At 32.3% G+C, this 14,366-nt stretch overlaps 1 protein-coding gene across 1 annotated transcript; it reads left to right on the top strand.

Moving 5' to 3' along the window:
• The first annotated feature begins 3,393 nt into the window (after positions 1-3,393).
• Positions 3,394-12,623, top strand: LOC143046689 (uncharacterized). The gene is made up of 5 exons (XM_076219792.1): positions 3,394-3,566; positions 6,644-6,750; positions 10,159-10,302; positions 11,657-11,737; positions 12,489-12,623. The coding sequence occupies exons 1-5, from the start codon at positions 3,430-3,432 to the stop codon at positions 12,578-12,580; spliced, it is 561 nt and encodes a 186-aa protein (XP_076075907.1). The 5' UTR covers positions 3,394-3,429; the 3' UTR covers positions 12,581-12,623.
• The last annotated feature ends 1,743 nt before the right edge of the window (positions 12,624-14,366 follow it).

Here is a 14,366-nt window from a genome sequence, read left to right as displayed (position 1 = left end):
TAAATTACTTTCCGTTTTTCTGTAGGTTGCTATTTTACTTTAGATCGAGATTTAAGAACTACTTAGACTAAATAGAAATCAACCGTCAAAAAGATTGAAGAACCAGATGTTTTCAATTAAAATATAATTATAACATTTAATTCTGATAACCACAACAAGGCGACTATTTCTAATCCATTTGCAGATAGTAAAGGTAATTAACCGACATGTCTAAAGCGTTTTCTCTGAAAACATTGTCAATCAAACTATCAAATTTCATATGGTTCCAAGATTAATGACACTTGTACTACTGTTATTGAAAACCTACAATGTATTTACTTGGTACCTATAAATTATTTTTACAAACTATTCATTTAATATTTAATAATATGTTTTGCTATATATACATGAACAAATGTTCGTACCAATCCTTTAATTTCAAATATTTGACTATGAACGCTGCTGGTTATGATATATCCAGAACAGTGCTTTGGCATCAATAAATCTATATAACGTGTTTCGCTACGTTCATATCCGTAGATTTTGATGTTTTAACACCATGAATTGTCCAAAGCTAGGGTACTAAAGCATATAAAAATATCGATATCTACGGGTATGAAAGTTCAAACTGTGGATTCATTAATATTCGTCAGGTACTAATTTCCGTGGATTTTGTGGGTACAGGGGAACCACGAATTAAAAGGTTTAAATACATACAAATATTCATAAAGAATGTATATAGACTTTGCAAATAACCATGAATTTAAACCTTTCCACAAATATGCAAGTTTTTCTCAATCCTACGACATTTGGAACCCACGCAAATAAATGAATCCAAAGTAACGACTTTATCTCCGGTCATAGTCCAAATGTGGCGATTCTTATAGTTTAAATATATAAATACACACATCAGTCATCATGGATAATCTTCAAAAATTATATATTTTACAAGGAACAACCCAAGAACTAAGGAAAACGCGAGTGAAGTTACCAAAAGTAATGGACAGCAACGTCCTGTTATATGGGTTCGCAACAACATTGGAGTATAGGGTTTGTCATACAACGCTCCCGTCAAAATCTTTTCTTTACATTTCTGTATGTCTAGGGTTTTGTTACACATGTGTTCGTAGATATGTTTCGTATTTGAACTGTTCGTGTTTTCTTTGATAAAAAAAAATCGGATCTAATAACAAAATGCTACTGGTGTTTTTAAATACACAAATTAAGCCTTATTTTGATCTTGTGGTAACCTTCAGTGAAATATTTGCTTATCTTCAACATGTTCAAACTAGGAGACTGAGGTTCCAACTTTATGGAAGATACATTGCTGCAAAAGTGTCAAAAGACAAGTCGCTGCCTATGAAACGCATCGTTCTGAAAAATAATTAGTGACTGATTAGCATGACATATACTAGAATTTTATCTACAAGCATTACCTTTTTCTAGAAGTGGGATTTGAATTGCACAAATTAAGTAATTCATTTCTGGCATGTGTTTTGATAGATAGTCACTTAAACTAGCATCTTTTTTTACAAATAAAAGAGGGACGAAAGATACCAAAGGGACAGTCAAACTCATCAAAATCTAAAACAAACTGACAACGCCATGGCTAAAAATGAAAAAGACAAACAAACAACAGCACACACGACACAACAGAGAAAACTAAAGAATAAACAACACGAACCCCACCAAAAAACTAGGGGTGATCTCAGGTGCTCCGGAAGGGTAAGCAGATCCTGCTCCACATGCGCTGTATCTCATGTTTATCATATATAGAAATAGTTATTTCAATTGTGGTTGACCTTCAAACATTTAATTAAAAGAGTTTTTATTATGTTTCTAATGTTGAGTATCGATTTTTAACATGTACTTTTAGTTAAACGAAACTGATAAACATTTGTTTACTAGTAAGATCTAATGGTCACATCTGCACAAAAGAGAAACAAATTCACCATTAGAATCAGTTGAAATAATCAGATAAATAATCAATTGAGAAAATTGAGAAAGAGAGATAGAGATGTCGAATAGAACAGATAACAATCGCAGGCAAATTATGATTTATTTGGCATTCTTCTTTTTTACAATGTATGCAGGTAAGAATTTGTGTTTAATACTTGTTAATATTCATATGGTCAATTGTGTGTAAAATACTAACACATAATGCAAATGTTGTTTTTCCTACAGTTTTGAGACTTTGAAAAATGTTTAAATTATAAAAAAAACTATACATATGTTAGTACTTTAAATATTGACATCACTAGTAAATAGAATTAAAAAAGAAAGGGAAATCTTTATCTCAATCGTCTAAAAGACTGAAATATAATCTACTAATTATCGTTTAGTCATGTCCATACTTATGTGATAGACAGTATTGTAAATAACTGATCATCCTAATCTCTTAGTAATATTTGAAAGCGTTTTCATTCAGAATCATAATTTATGGATGGAAAGCTCTACTTCCTTGGCCAAATTTTGTTAATCATGTTAATGTCCTTTGAAATTTTATCAGATAACATAAATAACCCCGTCACATTCTCTATGTATTTGTCTGTCCAAAGTCAGGAGCCTATCATTCAGTGGTAGTCGTTTTTTTTATGTGTTACATATTTGTTGTTAGCATTTTTTAAGTCGTTAGTTTTCTCGTTTGAACTGTTTAACATTGTCATTTCGGGGCCTTTTATAGCTGACTATGCGGTATAGGCTTAAGTCATTGTCGAAAGCCGTACGGGAACCTATAGTTGCAATTTGGTCTGTTGTGGATAGTTGTCTCATTGGAAATCATACCCCATCTTTATCTCTCTTTATGTTTTATTAGATTTAGGATCAGTATTGATACTGTTTATATCTATATTTCATATCGGAGAAAACTCTTTACAACGAGGGTACCACTGAACTTGACAGAGGTGAGGGTGCGTCCATGTCCTTTCTCAATAATGAACAATACTTAGTTATCACCTGGATATTCCGTTAGTACACTGCAGGGATTTAAAATATAAAATTACGTCTAAAACTTGAAGAAATTAACACACATTATACTAAATGTAAATGTTCATACATTAATAACAAGAAATGAAACCTGAATTGAATGTATACATTTCATTTATAATCTTATATCTTTAATATACTTCACCATAAGTATTATTTTGATAAAGCTCAGTAGACTCTTTCAAATCTTCAATTTCAAAGCATCAATATTAACTTCTTTTAAATCAAACTAAATGCATTGCATTATTTTAAAGTCCTGATTATGTCTGATACCAGATTATACTGAATAATTAATATCGTGACTACGTCTGGTACCAGATTATACTGAATAATTAAAATCCTGACTACGTCAGCTACCTGGATAAACTTATTATTTAAATTCCTGAAAAACTTGGTAAATATTAATCAATTTACATTTTAGATGCTGATTGTCCCGGAGGACTTCCAGTGGATCTACAAAGCAGTATGTGGGTTAATGATGCTGAATCGAACACATTAACATTTGGAACCAACACTTTATTGGGATTTAGTTTCCAAGACACTGGGACAAATTTCAACGCTTTCACTTGTATTAGTAGCGATGATAATGTATATGTCTTTGGGTAATATAGTATTTATTTTACAGGAAGTCTTTATCAGGCTCGCCGATTCATTGGTCATGATATTCATCTTTAATCGTTATCAATATTTATGTGTTTAACATTTGACAAAAATTGCATCTGCTATGCTTAAATATGGTATGAAGTCATTGACAAATTCAATTTTCTTATTTGAATGCATAAGGTTTTGCAATATGAAATATTAGAAAGTTTGCTGCAAAGTCTAAGAAAAAACCGAGATAATTCGTATGTATGACGCGGAATCATGGTCATAAATATCGAATTTAGCATCTGCTTAAAACATTATTCTATATGGTAAATTGATTTTATGGTATGCTTATATCATTTTAGGATCTTCTCAATTTAATTTAGCATATGCTGAATTATTAGGCTCATTCAGAAATTTAAGTGCGAAACCCATGTCATTAAAATGACAGCATATATTTGAATCTTTTAGGCATATATTAAAATCAGTTCAACATATGATAAACTCATGAATGTGACCTACCGAATTACACTATTTACCGGGTTTGTAATGACATGAAAAACACGACGGTTGCCACATGTGAAGCATTATTTTCTTACCTTTCAAGTAAGTGCACATGATATCGCCGCCAGTTATTGGCGGTGTCTTTAGTTTTTTATGTTGTCTTGTGTACTATTATCAGTCTCTTTGTCTTTTTCATTTTTAGTCAGGACGTTGACAGTTTATTTTCTATCTATGAGTTTGAATGTCCCTTTGGTATCTTTCGCCCCTCTTTTCCTCAGCATATGATAAATCCATTTAAGCATATCCTTAATTCAATAAAGTATAAACTGGTTGCTGAATATAAATGAAATGTCATCCAATGAGTACACACTTACATACGTATACAAACATTTGATTTATAAAGAAAAGGGGCTAAGAACCATTTTTTTCTACACTTTTTTCCGCGAAATATGCATTAAGCTTTTTATTGCACGCTCTCTCGCATCGTTGTTTTATTTAGATGATATCCTGCTTTGTTTATTTCCTCTGGTTTTGAAACATGCCTTTTTAGACTAATATTGAGGTCCTGCCAACTTTCGTCAAGATCAAATAAGCTTTTTATTAAAAATGTTGACCCCTTTAAAGGAGCACTTGCTATGAAATATGTAAAAAATCTAAAATAAGATTTTTTTTTCTTTAATTATTCATAAAAGTGCAAAAGTGAAATACTGGATTGCTTTTAGCGGCCAGTATGGTTCAATTTTGTCACAAAAGATATTAAGATGGATATGAAACATGGATAATAAACTATTCTCTCGCAAGTAAATATTCGACTGAAATCCGTATCAAGTGCACTTCAAATCAATCCCCTATCTCTTGATGGATACCACATGCATTATTAGTTATTCAAAGGGAAAGAATGTAAACGTTGAAAGTGAAAAAAAGGTAACCATTTGATTGACTTATGTGATTAAAAATAAACATAATTCTTATACAGGTAAAAAAGATTGATAATATATATTTTAAGGTATAATATGAAAATTAAACAGACCTTGAAAAATCCAAATGCACGAGCTCGTATCTATTCAAATCTATAATTATGTTTATATCACGTATCGGAGGTCTCCGGAGGTCAACTAAATAGTTAATTAGATGGCGTCTAGACTTAAAAAAAAATACGAAATAAAGCTTCAGATTTTCGAGGTCATGCCCTGTTTTTTTTGTTTTTTTTTTTTTATCTATTTAAGTCTTTTTATAACAAAGATAAATGCGATAGATGAGTAAAATATGAAAATTTTAGTCAAATAGGTGAACACGAATTTGACAGCCAGAAAACTTTAAAACGCTCACTGTTCAGTTATCGAATTCAATCTTGCAAAATTCTATAACCTGCAGATTTTATATGAATATTAGAATTATTAAATGTGCAACTTCCTTTGTTAGACATTGTACATAAGATTAAAAATTATCTGATCATCAATTCAGTTTTGATTTGTTTAGTAAGGGCATACGGCAACTGTTTAAACAACTAGTTTAGAAACTGAGCTTTTCATTGGAGAACACAATTAATTAATCTCATTATGTAAAAGCCTCATTTTAGCCTGGATTTTTAGTATTTGTATTGTCATCTGATACATTTAAGTCATGCTGATTATAAGATGCACAGTTTTCTCTGCTTTCAAAATCTTTCTGTTTGAACCCGTCGACCTGGAAAACAAAAGGGCCTGGAATCGAGCAATTTTTAATGATTAGCATTGTCCTATATTAGTTATAAACATAATAAATAAGGTTTAATTCTTTGATTCCCTGTTTTTACGTCATGCCGGCTAACAAATTGGAAACTATACCTTCGCCTTATTTTAAGTCTGAATTTTTAGTATTCGTATTGTAATTTTATAAAGTCATGCTGATTAAAATACTAAAATAGGAAACAATGATGAATTTAGTAGTGCCAACCCTGTAATTATGACCCGTGTATATAGCAAATCCCAAATACACCGTTTGGTGGTGAGCCTGACAGATGCGGAACGTACAAATAAGGTAATAGGTAACATGTTACGTATAATGACATCACTAAAAGTAAATCGCATCGGATAGTTCTGGAACTTATTAATTTGTCTAATTGTTTATTGTTTGAAACAGTAATCGATGTAAAGGGTAAAATTTTCAATATACTTTATCAAGTATATATATATACGCTTATATAGATCTTTAGATTTCGTAGTATAGACATAAACAAAATTTAATCCAACATTGTCTACAAATGTAAATGCGTGTACTAAGTAAAAATATGACAGTTGTTTTCCATTCGTTTGTTGAGTTTGAGTTTTTATTTTTTTATTTTCATAAGTGACTTTCGGTTTTGAATTTTACTTGAAAATCGATATTTTTCATATTTTCCTTTTTCTCAGATAGTTTTCTAAGCTGTTCTTTTGATATGAATAGACAAACTATTGTGGAACTAAGGTAAAGAAATGTTGTTTTACTCTATTTATAACACAAAAAAAAACTAGTAAAAGACAGTTTTTATACATAAATATTCGTTTAAACACAAATTATCGTATAATAAAATATTTTCTAAAATAAAAATGTTTTTTTCATTTTTTTCTAGAAGTGATAACAGCCTTTCATCACCTTTCGGCAGTACTGAGTACTATTATCTGTGTATGAGGATAACGAAAGTTACTGAAAATTCATATTATTATTACTTATTAGGAGGTACGGTCAGCTTATTGTTAACTTATAATTCACAAAACTGATAACATTAATACGAATAGGGCATTTATTATCTCCACTAAAACGAACTAAATTAACATATGATAGCTTTTAAAATAGGTGTAAAGGACAAATTGGTGGATGTGAAAAAAAACTTATGAATTGGTAGAGACAAGTTTGAACAAAAACATAAAAGGCAACTAAGAATACAATCAATATTAAAAATCGGCGAAGCATAATCTGTAACGCGTTTTGCGTACATTGCGTACATTGCGTACATTGGAAGAATACAGCAGCTCTGTATAATTTTCAAACGAGTACCTTATAAACAAAATGCTTCTTGAGATATAGATATGTTAGGTATTGTAAGTATACGATATGACCTGGACCTCTCTCTCCCTTCCACTACACCAATATAAAAATTCACCTTGTATTATTATGGATAATTAATCATAAAGTTTAACGAAAAGCTTATAGGTCATGAAAGAGTATAACATAAAATTGAGGATATGTTGCATGATTGCTAAACAGACAACTATACATCAAAATTCAAGTTAAGTAAATGCAAGCAATTATAGGCACCAGTACGACCTTCAGTAATAAAACAAAACACATACATAGGGTGCGGCTATAAAATACCTTGACATAAAAAAAAATATAAAACAATTCAATTGAATCGAGGAACATTTATTTTCATTGATTCCGTGTGTACAAGTTATTCACGAATTAAATGTTCAACAAAGTACATATTTTACGGGGTCTTTTATGCGGTTTTTTTAAACCTCGAATCATATATCCATATATGGTTTTCTCGGAAACAAAACAAGCCTTAAAGATAATCCCTGCTCTCCAAGTAAAGGGTGTCAATAATTATACACCAAACAGTAAAATCGCTGTAAAAAGTCTTAAATATAAAAAAGAAGATGTGGTATGAATGTCAATGAGACGATTTTTTTCCGATAGATGAAATGACACAGAAATTAACAACTATAGGTCACCGTACAGCCTTCAGCAATGAGAATAACCCATGCCATATAGTCAGCTTTACATTGCATCGAAATGAAAAATGTAAAACCAATCAAACGAGAAATTTAAGGCATAATTTATATACAAAAAATAAACGAAAACAAATATATAACACATCAAAAAGCGACTACCACTGAATTACAGGTTCCTGACAGACACATATATACAGAATGTGATGGGGTTCAACATTTTGACTTTTTAACTATTTTGATCTGAGCGTCACTGATGAGTCTTATGTAGACGAAACACGCGTCTGGCGTATAAAATTATAATCCTGGTACTTTTGATAACTATTTGCGGGATTCAAAACCTCCCCCTAACCTGGGACACTAACCCCTGTCCCCTTAACAACTTTAACAGTACAACATCAATAAAAAAAATAGTAGAAAAAAGGACTTGTCCGAGGTATTGTCTTGCAATTCTCTATACTTTTGGTCATATACAGTACCATGTGTGTCTCTGTACATAGGTTTGTAATAGTATGTCGTGTGATAATTTTCACATGGTCTTGAATAATATCTTCTATGTCCCAATGCACATAGTCGCTTTTAAAGTATGTCCTCCCTGTAGATCCAGTTTTAAAAAGAATTGGATTCCCGTAAGCACATTCCTTTAAAGAAAGGCAAAAAATATATATGTATACATATATGTTGAGCTTAGATGGTCGAGTGGTCTAACAAGTGAGGATTGTGCAATGCGATTTGGTACTACGATATCTCAGTAGCAAAATTCGAATCCCGGCCAGGGAAGAACAAAATAATTTCTTCCGCCAATTTACAGATCTAACATTGTTTGGCTTATATTTAGATTAATATTTATATATAAAAGAAAATATGTTATGATTGCCAATGACACACCTCTTCACAAGAGAACGACACAGACATTAACAACTTTTGGTAACTGAACGGCCTTTGACAAGAGCAAGCCCATACCGCATAGTCAGATATAAAAGGCCCAACTGACAAATGTAAAACCATTCAAAAGAGAAAAACTAACGGCCCAATTAATGTACAAAAAATTGAACAAAACACAAGTATGTAACACAGCAGCAAACCACAACCACTGCATTAAAGACTCCTGGCTTAGTGCAGGAAAGTGCATAGAATATGTGGCGGAGTTAAACATGTAAGCGTGATCTCCTAACCAGTGGTGTAACAGTTCAACATTAAAACAAACTATATAATCAGTTGAAAAAGGCTTAACTCATCAGATAGATACGAATATAAATACATCAAGGAAAACCACGTACACACTGTCTTTAATAATATTGAACGGCCTTTGACAGAGAGCAAAGAATTACAGGATCCTAACTTAGTATAGGTACATGTACATGCATAGAACATGTGGCGGGATTAAACATGAACATTATAACAAACTATAAAATCAGCTGAAAAAAACTTAACTCATCAGATAGATACGAATATAAATACATCAAGGAAAACCACGTACACACTGTCTTTAATAATATTGAACGGCCTTTGACAGAGACCAAAGAATTACAGGATCCTAACTTAGTATATGTACATGTACATGCATAGTACATGTGGCGGGGTTAAACATGTAAGCGTGATCTCCTAACCCGGTACAGTGGTGTAGCAGTTCAACATTATAACAAACTATAAAATCAGTTGAAAAAGTACATCAGATAGATACGAATATAAATACATGTACATCAAAGAAAACCACGTACACACTGTCTTTAATGATATAGAACTGCCTTTGACAGAGACCAAAGAATTACAAGATCCTAACTTAGTATAGGTACATGTACATGCATAGAACATGTGGCGGGATTAAACATGTAAGCGTGATCTCCTAACCCGGTACAGTGGTGTAGCAGTTCAACATTATAACAAACTATAAAATCAGTTGAAAAAGACTTAACTCATCAGATAGATACGAATATAAATACATCAAGGAAAACCACGTACACACTGTCTTTTATAATATTGATTAGGTTATGCTCTCTTGTGCCTACAGACCTGACTAATAGTGTGTATGTTCCTGTATACAAGATCTTGAACCAAAGTAAACAAAGATGCTAAGACGAAGATATACATATACCATCATTGACAACTACGGTGTAGATGTTGTTTAAACGAAAATTTCAAGTAGAAAATCGTTTAAAATATCAGTCTGGTACATTTCGTTGTTTTTTTTAAATTGCTCGTGGAAAGAAATTTTGAAAAAAAAACCATGTCGCCATTTATTTCCACACATACTTTTAGAAACACTTATATAGAAATGAGGCGAACGACTGATATCTTGATATAAGCGATATATGAATTTTACATGAAATATTCGAACTTCCTAGATTTAAAGTATATGAGATAGAAAAAAGAGGTCTTTAACAAACTTATTAATTTTATAATTCAATGTTTCCAGAAGAAAACACTAGTACATTTCCAGTTGTTAGAGCTATAAAGAGCAGCGTCTCACTAGATACATCCCGTTCTCGTCCACCGTGTGATATCTGTAGTGACAGGAATGATGGAAATACGGAAGCATCATTTCTTCGAAGATCAACAGGTACTATAATTATTCGGTGTTTTAATTCAGCATTAAACAATTCTGTTTCCTTTTTAAATATATCCTGCATGGACACGGTTCCTTACTATTTTAAAGATGTACATGCAAGAGCAGTCGGGTCTTCATTTGGCCAAAATTATAGACACTAAAACGGTACCGTACACATTCTATAGTTTGTTTTAACTTCTGTTTAAATATAGATAAACATTTATATAATTAACATTGAACAAGTTAACGTTACAACAAACTAAGATGAGATGTATACATGTTGCAAAATTGCTTGATTTTCCTTTATCATGTTTATTTTTCGCCTGTCAGTAGTACTATGAGTCTGTAAGTTTTAATAAACTGAATGCGTGATCAATGTCGATTCATTATAATACTTGGATACTAATTGTCGTTTATGTCGGGTGTAAAAGGAAGCCACGAATTTAAGTGTGTATCGAAATAATAATTTGCCAATACGACAAAAGAGATGATTTCAGCTTTCCAATTGTGAACTTTCCATTTCTAAGTAGAAACATTCCAGCAGCACCTGCATACGGGGTATATATCTCCCAATTGATACGATATTCCCGTGCTTGCATTTCCTATCATGATTTTCCTAATAGAGGGTTACTGCTATTAAACCAAGAGTTCCAAATGGTGAAGTTGAAATCATCCCTTCGTAAATTTTACGGACGTCATCACGAGTTGGTTGACCGTTATGGAATAACCGTTTCACAAATGATATCGGATATGTTCCTCACGTCGTAACTACAGTCCCCTTCCCTTTCATGAATGTGACCTACCGAATTAGACTATTTACCGGATTTGTAATCACATAAGCAACACGACGGATGCCACATGTGGAGCAGGATCTGCTTACCCTTCCGGAGCACCTGAGATCACCCCTAGTTTTTGGTAGGGTTTGTGTTGTTTATTCTTTAGTTTTCTATGTTGTGTCATGTGTACTATTGTTTTTCTGTTTGTCTTTTTCATTTTTAGCCATGGCGTTGTCAGTTTGTTTTAGATTTATGAGTTTGACTGTCCCTTTGGTATCTTTCGTCCCTCTTTTATACGGTCAAAATCCGACATAAATATCCACGAAGACACAATGTTCCTTAATCCAAGATAATTGATACCGACAAAAAAAATGATTCATAGTATATAGAAAATGTACATATTATACCGTGTTACAGATAATGAAGCTTGATATGTGACAGTTGACTGGAAACCTTTTGTATATTAATTCAAAACTATTGGAGCTGAAAGTTCTACGAATATTAAAAAATAAAGTCATATTAAAGATATTGAGCTATCAATACAGTTTTCCTTATAAATAAATGCTGTTTTTGGTTTCTATAATTGACAGTTCCGTCTGTGCCATCAGTGACAGCAGCTCCACTTTGTTTACCGTGTAATACGACACAGGCAGAATGTGATCTCAGAGCAGGTAATTCCGTATGTTTGATAATATACCACCATAAGCAAAATACTATTAAATGTACCCTTATGGGTGAAGTATGAGGCTTTTGATTTTCAAAATATAAAAGTAATAAATAAAATAAATTGGGCAAAAATTATTTTTCGTGAATATTTAGTATTAAGAGACTATTCATTTTTTGTTTCAGTTACCAATTGATAAGGGTTGTGCTCTTTGCTAAAAGCCATTCAGGGTATTGTAACCATTCCCATATTTGTCCATTGACCTTTTATATATAAAAGATGTCTCTTTTGACATCTTTGTTTTATTAGGGCCTCACAAATTACTGGTATAAAAGCATTTAAACGGCAAAACCAACGATCCAATCTATGTAAGAAACGAGAAACACTTATGAACCACATCAACACAAGGCTGATTTGGGAAATAAGAAATATTGAAACGACTTGGATGACGGAGTGGAAAACACTTGCTAAAACATGGCGGCTGTTTGTTTATAACCGATGTAGTCTAGTCCGATTGGAATAAAGGGGTAAAACAGATGCTTATTGAAGTTGGAGGTTTACGTACTCTGCACACTACATAATTATAATCAGTCTTCCAATATATGTTTGTGTGGTCTTCATGTTGAATGAAGCACTTACCTCTGACCTTAATCATTTAGTTATTCCTTTCTTGAAAAGATATTAATGATTTGTCACTCGACGCTGAACAGGCATTAGTAAATAGGCCTATCATAAATTACGTATTGTCATGATTGTAGAAACAACAACAACTGCTGAACCCACAACAACCAAGCCTGAACAAAAGATTCATCACGGACATTGCTGGTGGAGAAATCACCGACATCATTAGCTTCATCATATACGAACATAGTCGATAACCAATCCAAATATATTGATACAAATAACATGAATAAGACAAATAATAAAGAATTGATTTCATAATTTTATCACTTTTCAATCGATTAATTGTCAGAGCCTGGTCTTTTTGGAGTAGTTCGTACTTGACATCAACTTATTTATGTTAATGCAAATACCACATCGTTGATTTCTTTGTAGCCACACGACCTTTACGTATAATCTTTCATCGGAAACTTAAAAGTAAACACTGGCCTTGGGGAATGCAATGACCAACAGAAAAGTCAAATACACGTGAAAGTAAAATGACTATATTAATTGACAATTAGAGTGAAGTAAATGATTTGAACAATGATTGGATTATGTTGATATGGTTATCTATAGTTATCAAAAGTACCAGGATTATAATTTTATACGCCCGACGCGCGTTTCGTCTACATAAGACTCATCAGTGACGCGCAGATCAAAATAGTTAAAAAGCCAAACATACACAAAGTTGAAGAGCATTGAGGACCCAAAATTCCAAAAAGTTGTGTCAAATACGGCTAAGGTAATCTACTCTATACTTGCTTACACCCATTTCATTTAAGTTTTAGGTTGATGGCGCTGTTATTTGGGAATCACACTACATTGCCTTATTCTACATGTTCAAATAGCGTAAACTGTAATGACATTTTAACTTCAACCATTTCAGAGTACACAAAACGTAGTTTTAGAACAAACGTTCACACTTAATAGAAGAAGTGTTTGTGTGCATCAAACAGAAGGTTTTACAAAAAAATGTCACCTCTTAACTACTAGAGAGGACAGTCAAACTGGTCAATCGAAAATAAACTGAGAACGGTTTGGCCCAAGGTTTTTATTGTGCACTCTGCTTTCTCCTGCTATGATCATCAGTGCTGACATTGACAAATCAAACAATCAATTTTATTTTATATACTTAGAATAGACAAAATAGACACAAAATAGACACAACATGTTCTTTCCTAAAGCATTTAATATTAAATACTATAACAGTAAACTACATTGAAATACCAAGGACGGAAGTGATGTGTTGAATATATTATAACCGCCTATAGCTATCAACCTAATTATAACACTTACTAACCCTATCACTAACCCAAACTCTTAACCTAACCCTAGCTCTAACCCTTACCTCAACCTTAGCGTAAACACTTGTGCTAAGCCTTATTCTAACCATAGCTATCAACACAATTTAAACATTTACTCTAAATCTAGCTCTTACACTAACACTGAGCCTTAAAGTTAAACTGTAACTCCAACCCCAACTTTAACCTTACCTCTAACCCTAACAATAACACTTGCAATAAAGCTAACTTTAACTCTTCCTCTAAGTTTTAACCTTACCCTAACTCTAACCCTAACTCTAACCTTAACTCTAACCCTTACTCCTACCCTATTTATAACACTTACTCTAATCCTAACTCTTACCCTAACTCTAACCCTAACTCTCATCTTTAACCTAACCCTAATTCTAAACCTTGCCATAACCCTAGCACTCACCCAAGCTTTAACAATTTATGAATGTTGGTTGAAAAAATCGCATTTCATTATAATGACAAGAGTTCTTGAGATTAAGATATTAATCTGTTGAATTATTCATCTCATGAATATTCATTAGTAAAGTTGCATATTAATCTCAGTGTGTATTTTTGAAATTCTCAGTGTGTGTTTTTCAATTTATTTCATCTCAGTGTGTCTTTTTAAAATCTCAGTGTGTAATTTCGATTTCTCAGTGTGTTATTTTTGGTTTTGAAATC

This window comes from Mytilus galloprovincialis, chromosome 9 (genome assembly GCF_965363235.1).
Source record: "Mytilus galloprovincialis chromosome 9, xbMytGall1.hap1.1, whole genome shotgun sequence".
In the NCBI taxonomy this organism is placed as follows: domain Eukaryota; kingdom Metazoa; phylum Mollusca; class Bivalvia; order Mytilida; family Mytilidae; genus Mytilus; species Mytilus galloprovincialis.
This window is presented reverse-complemented; position numbering and strand designations above follow the sequence as displayed.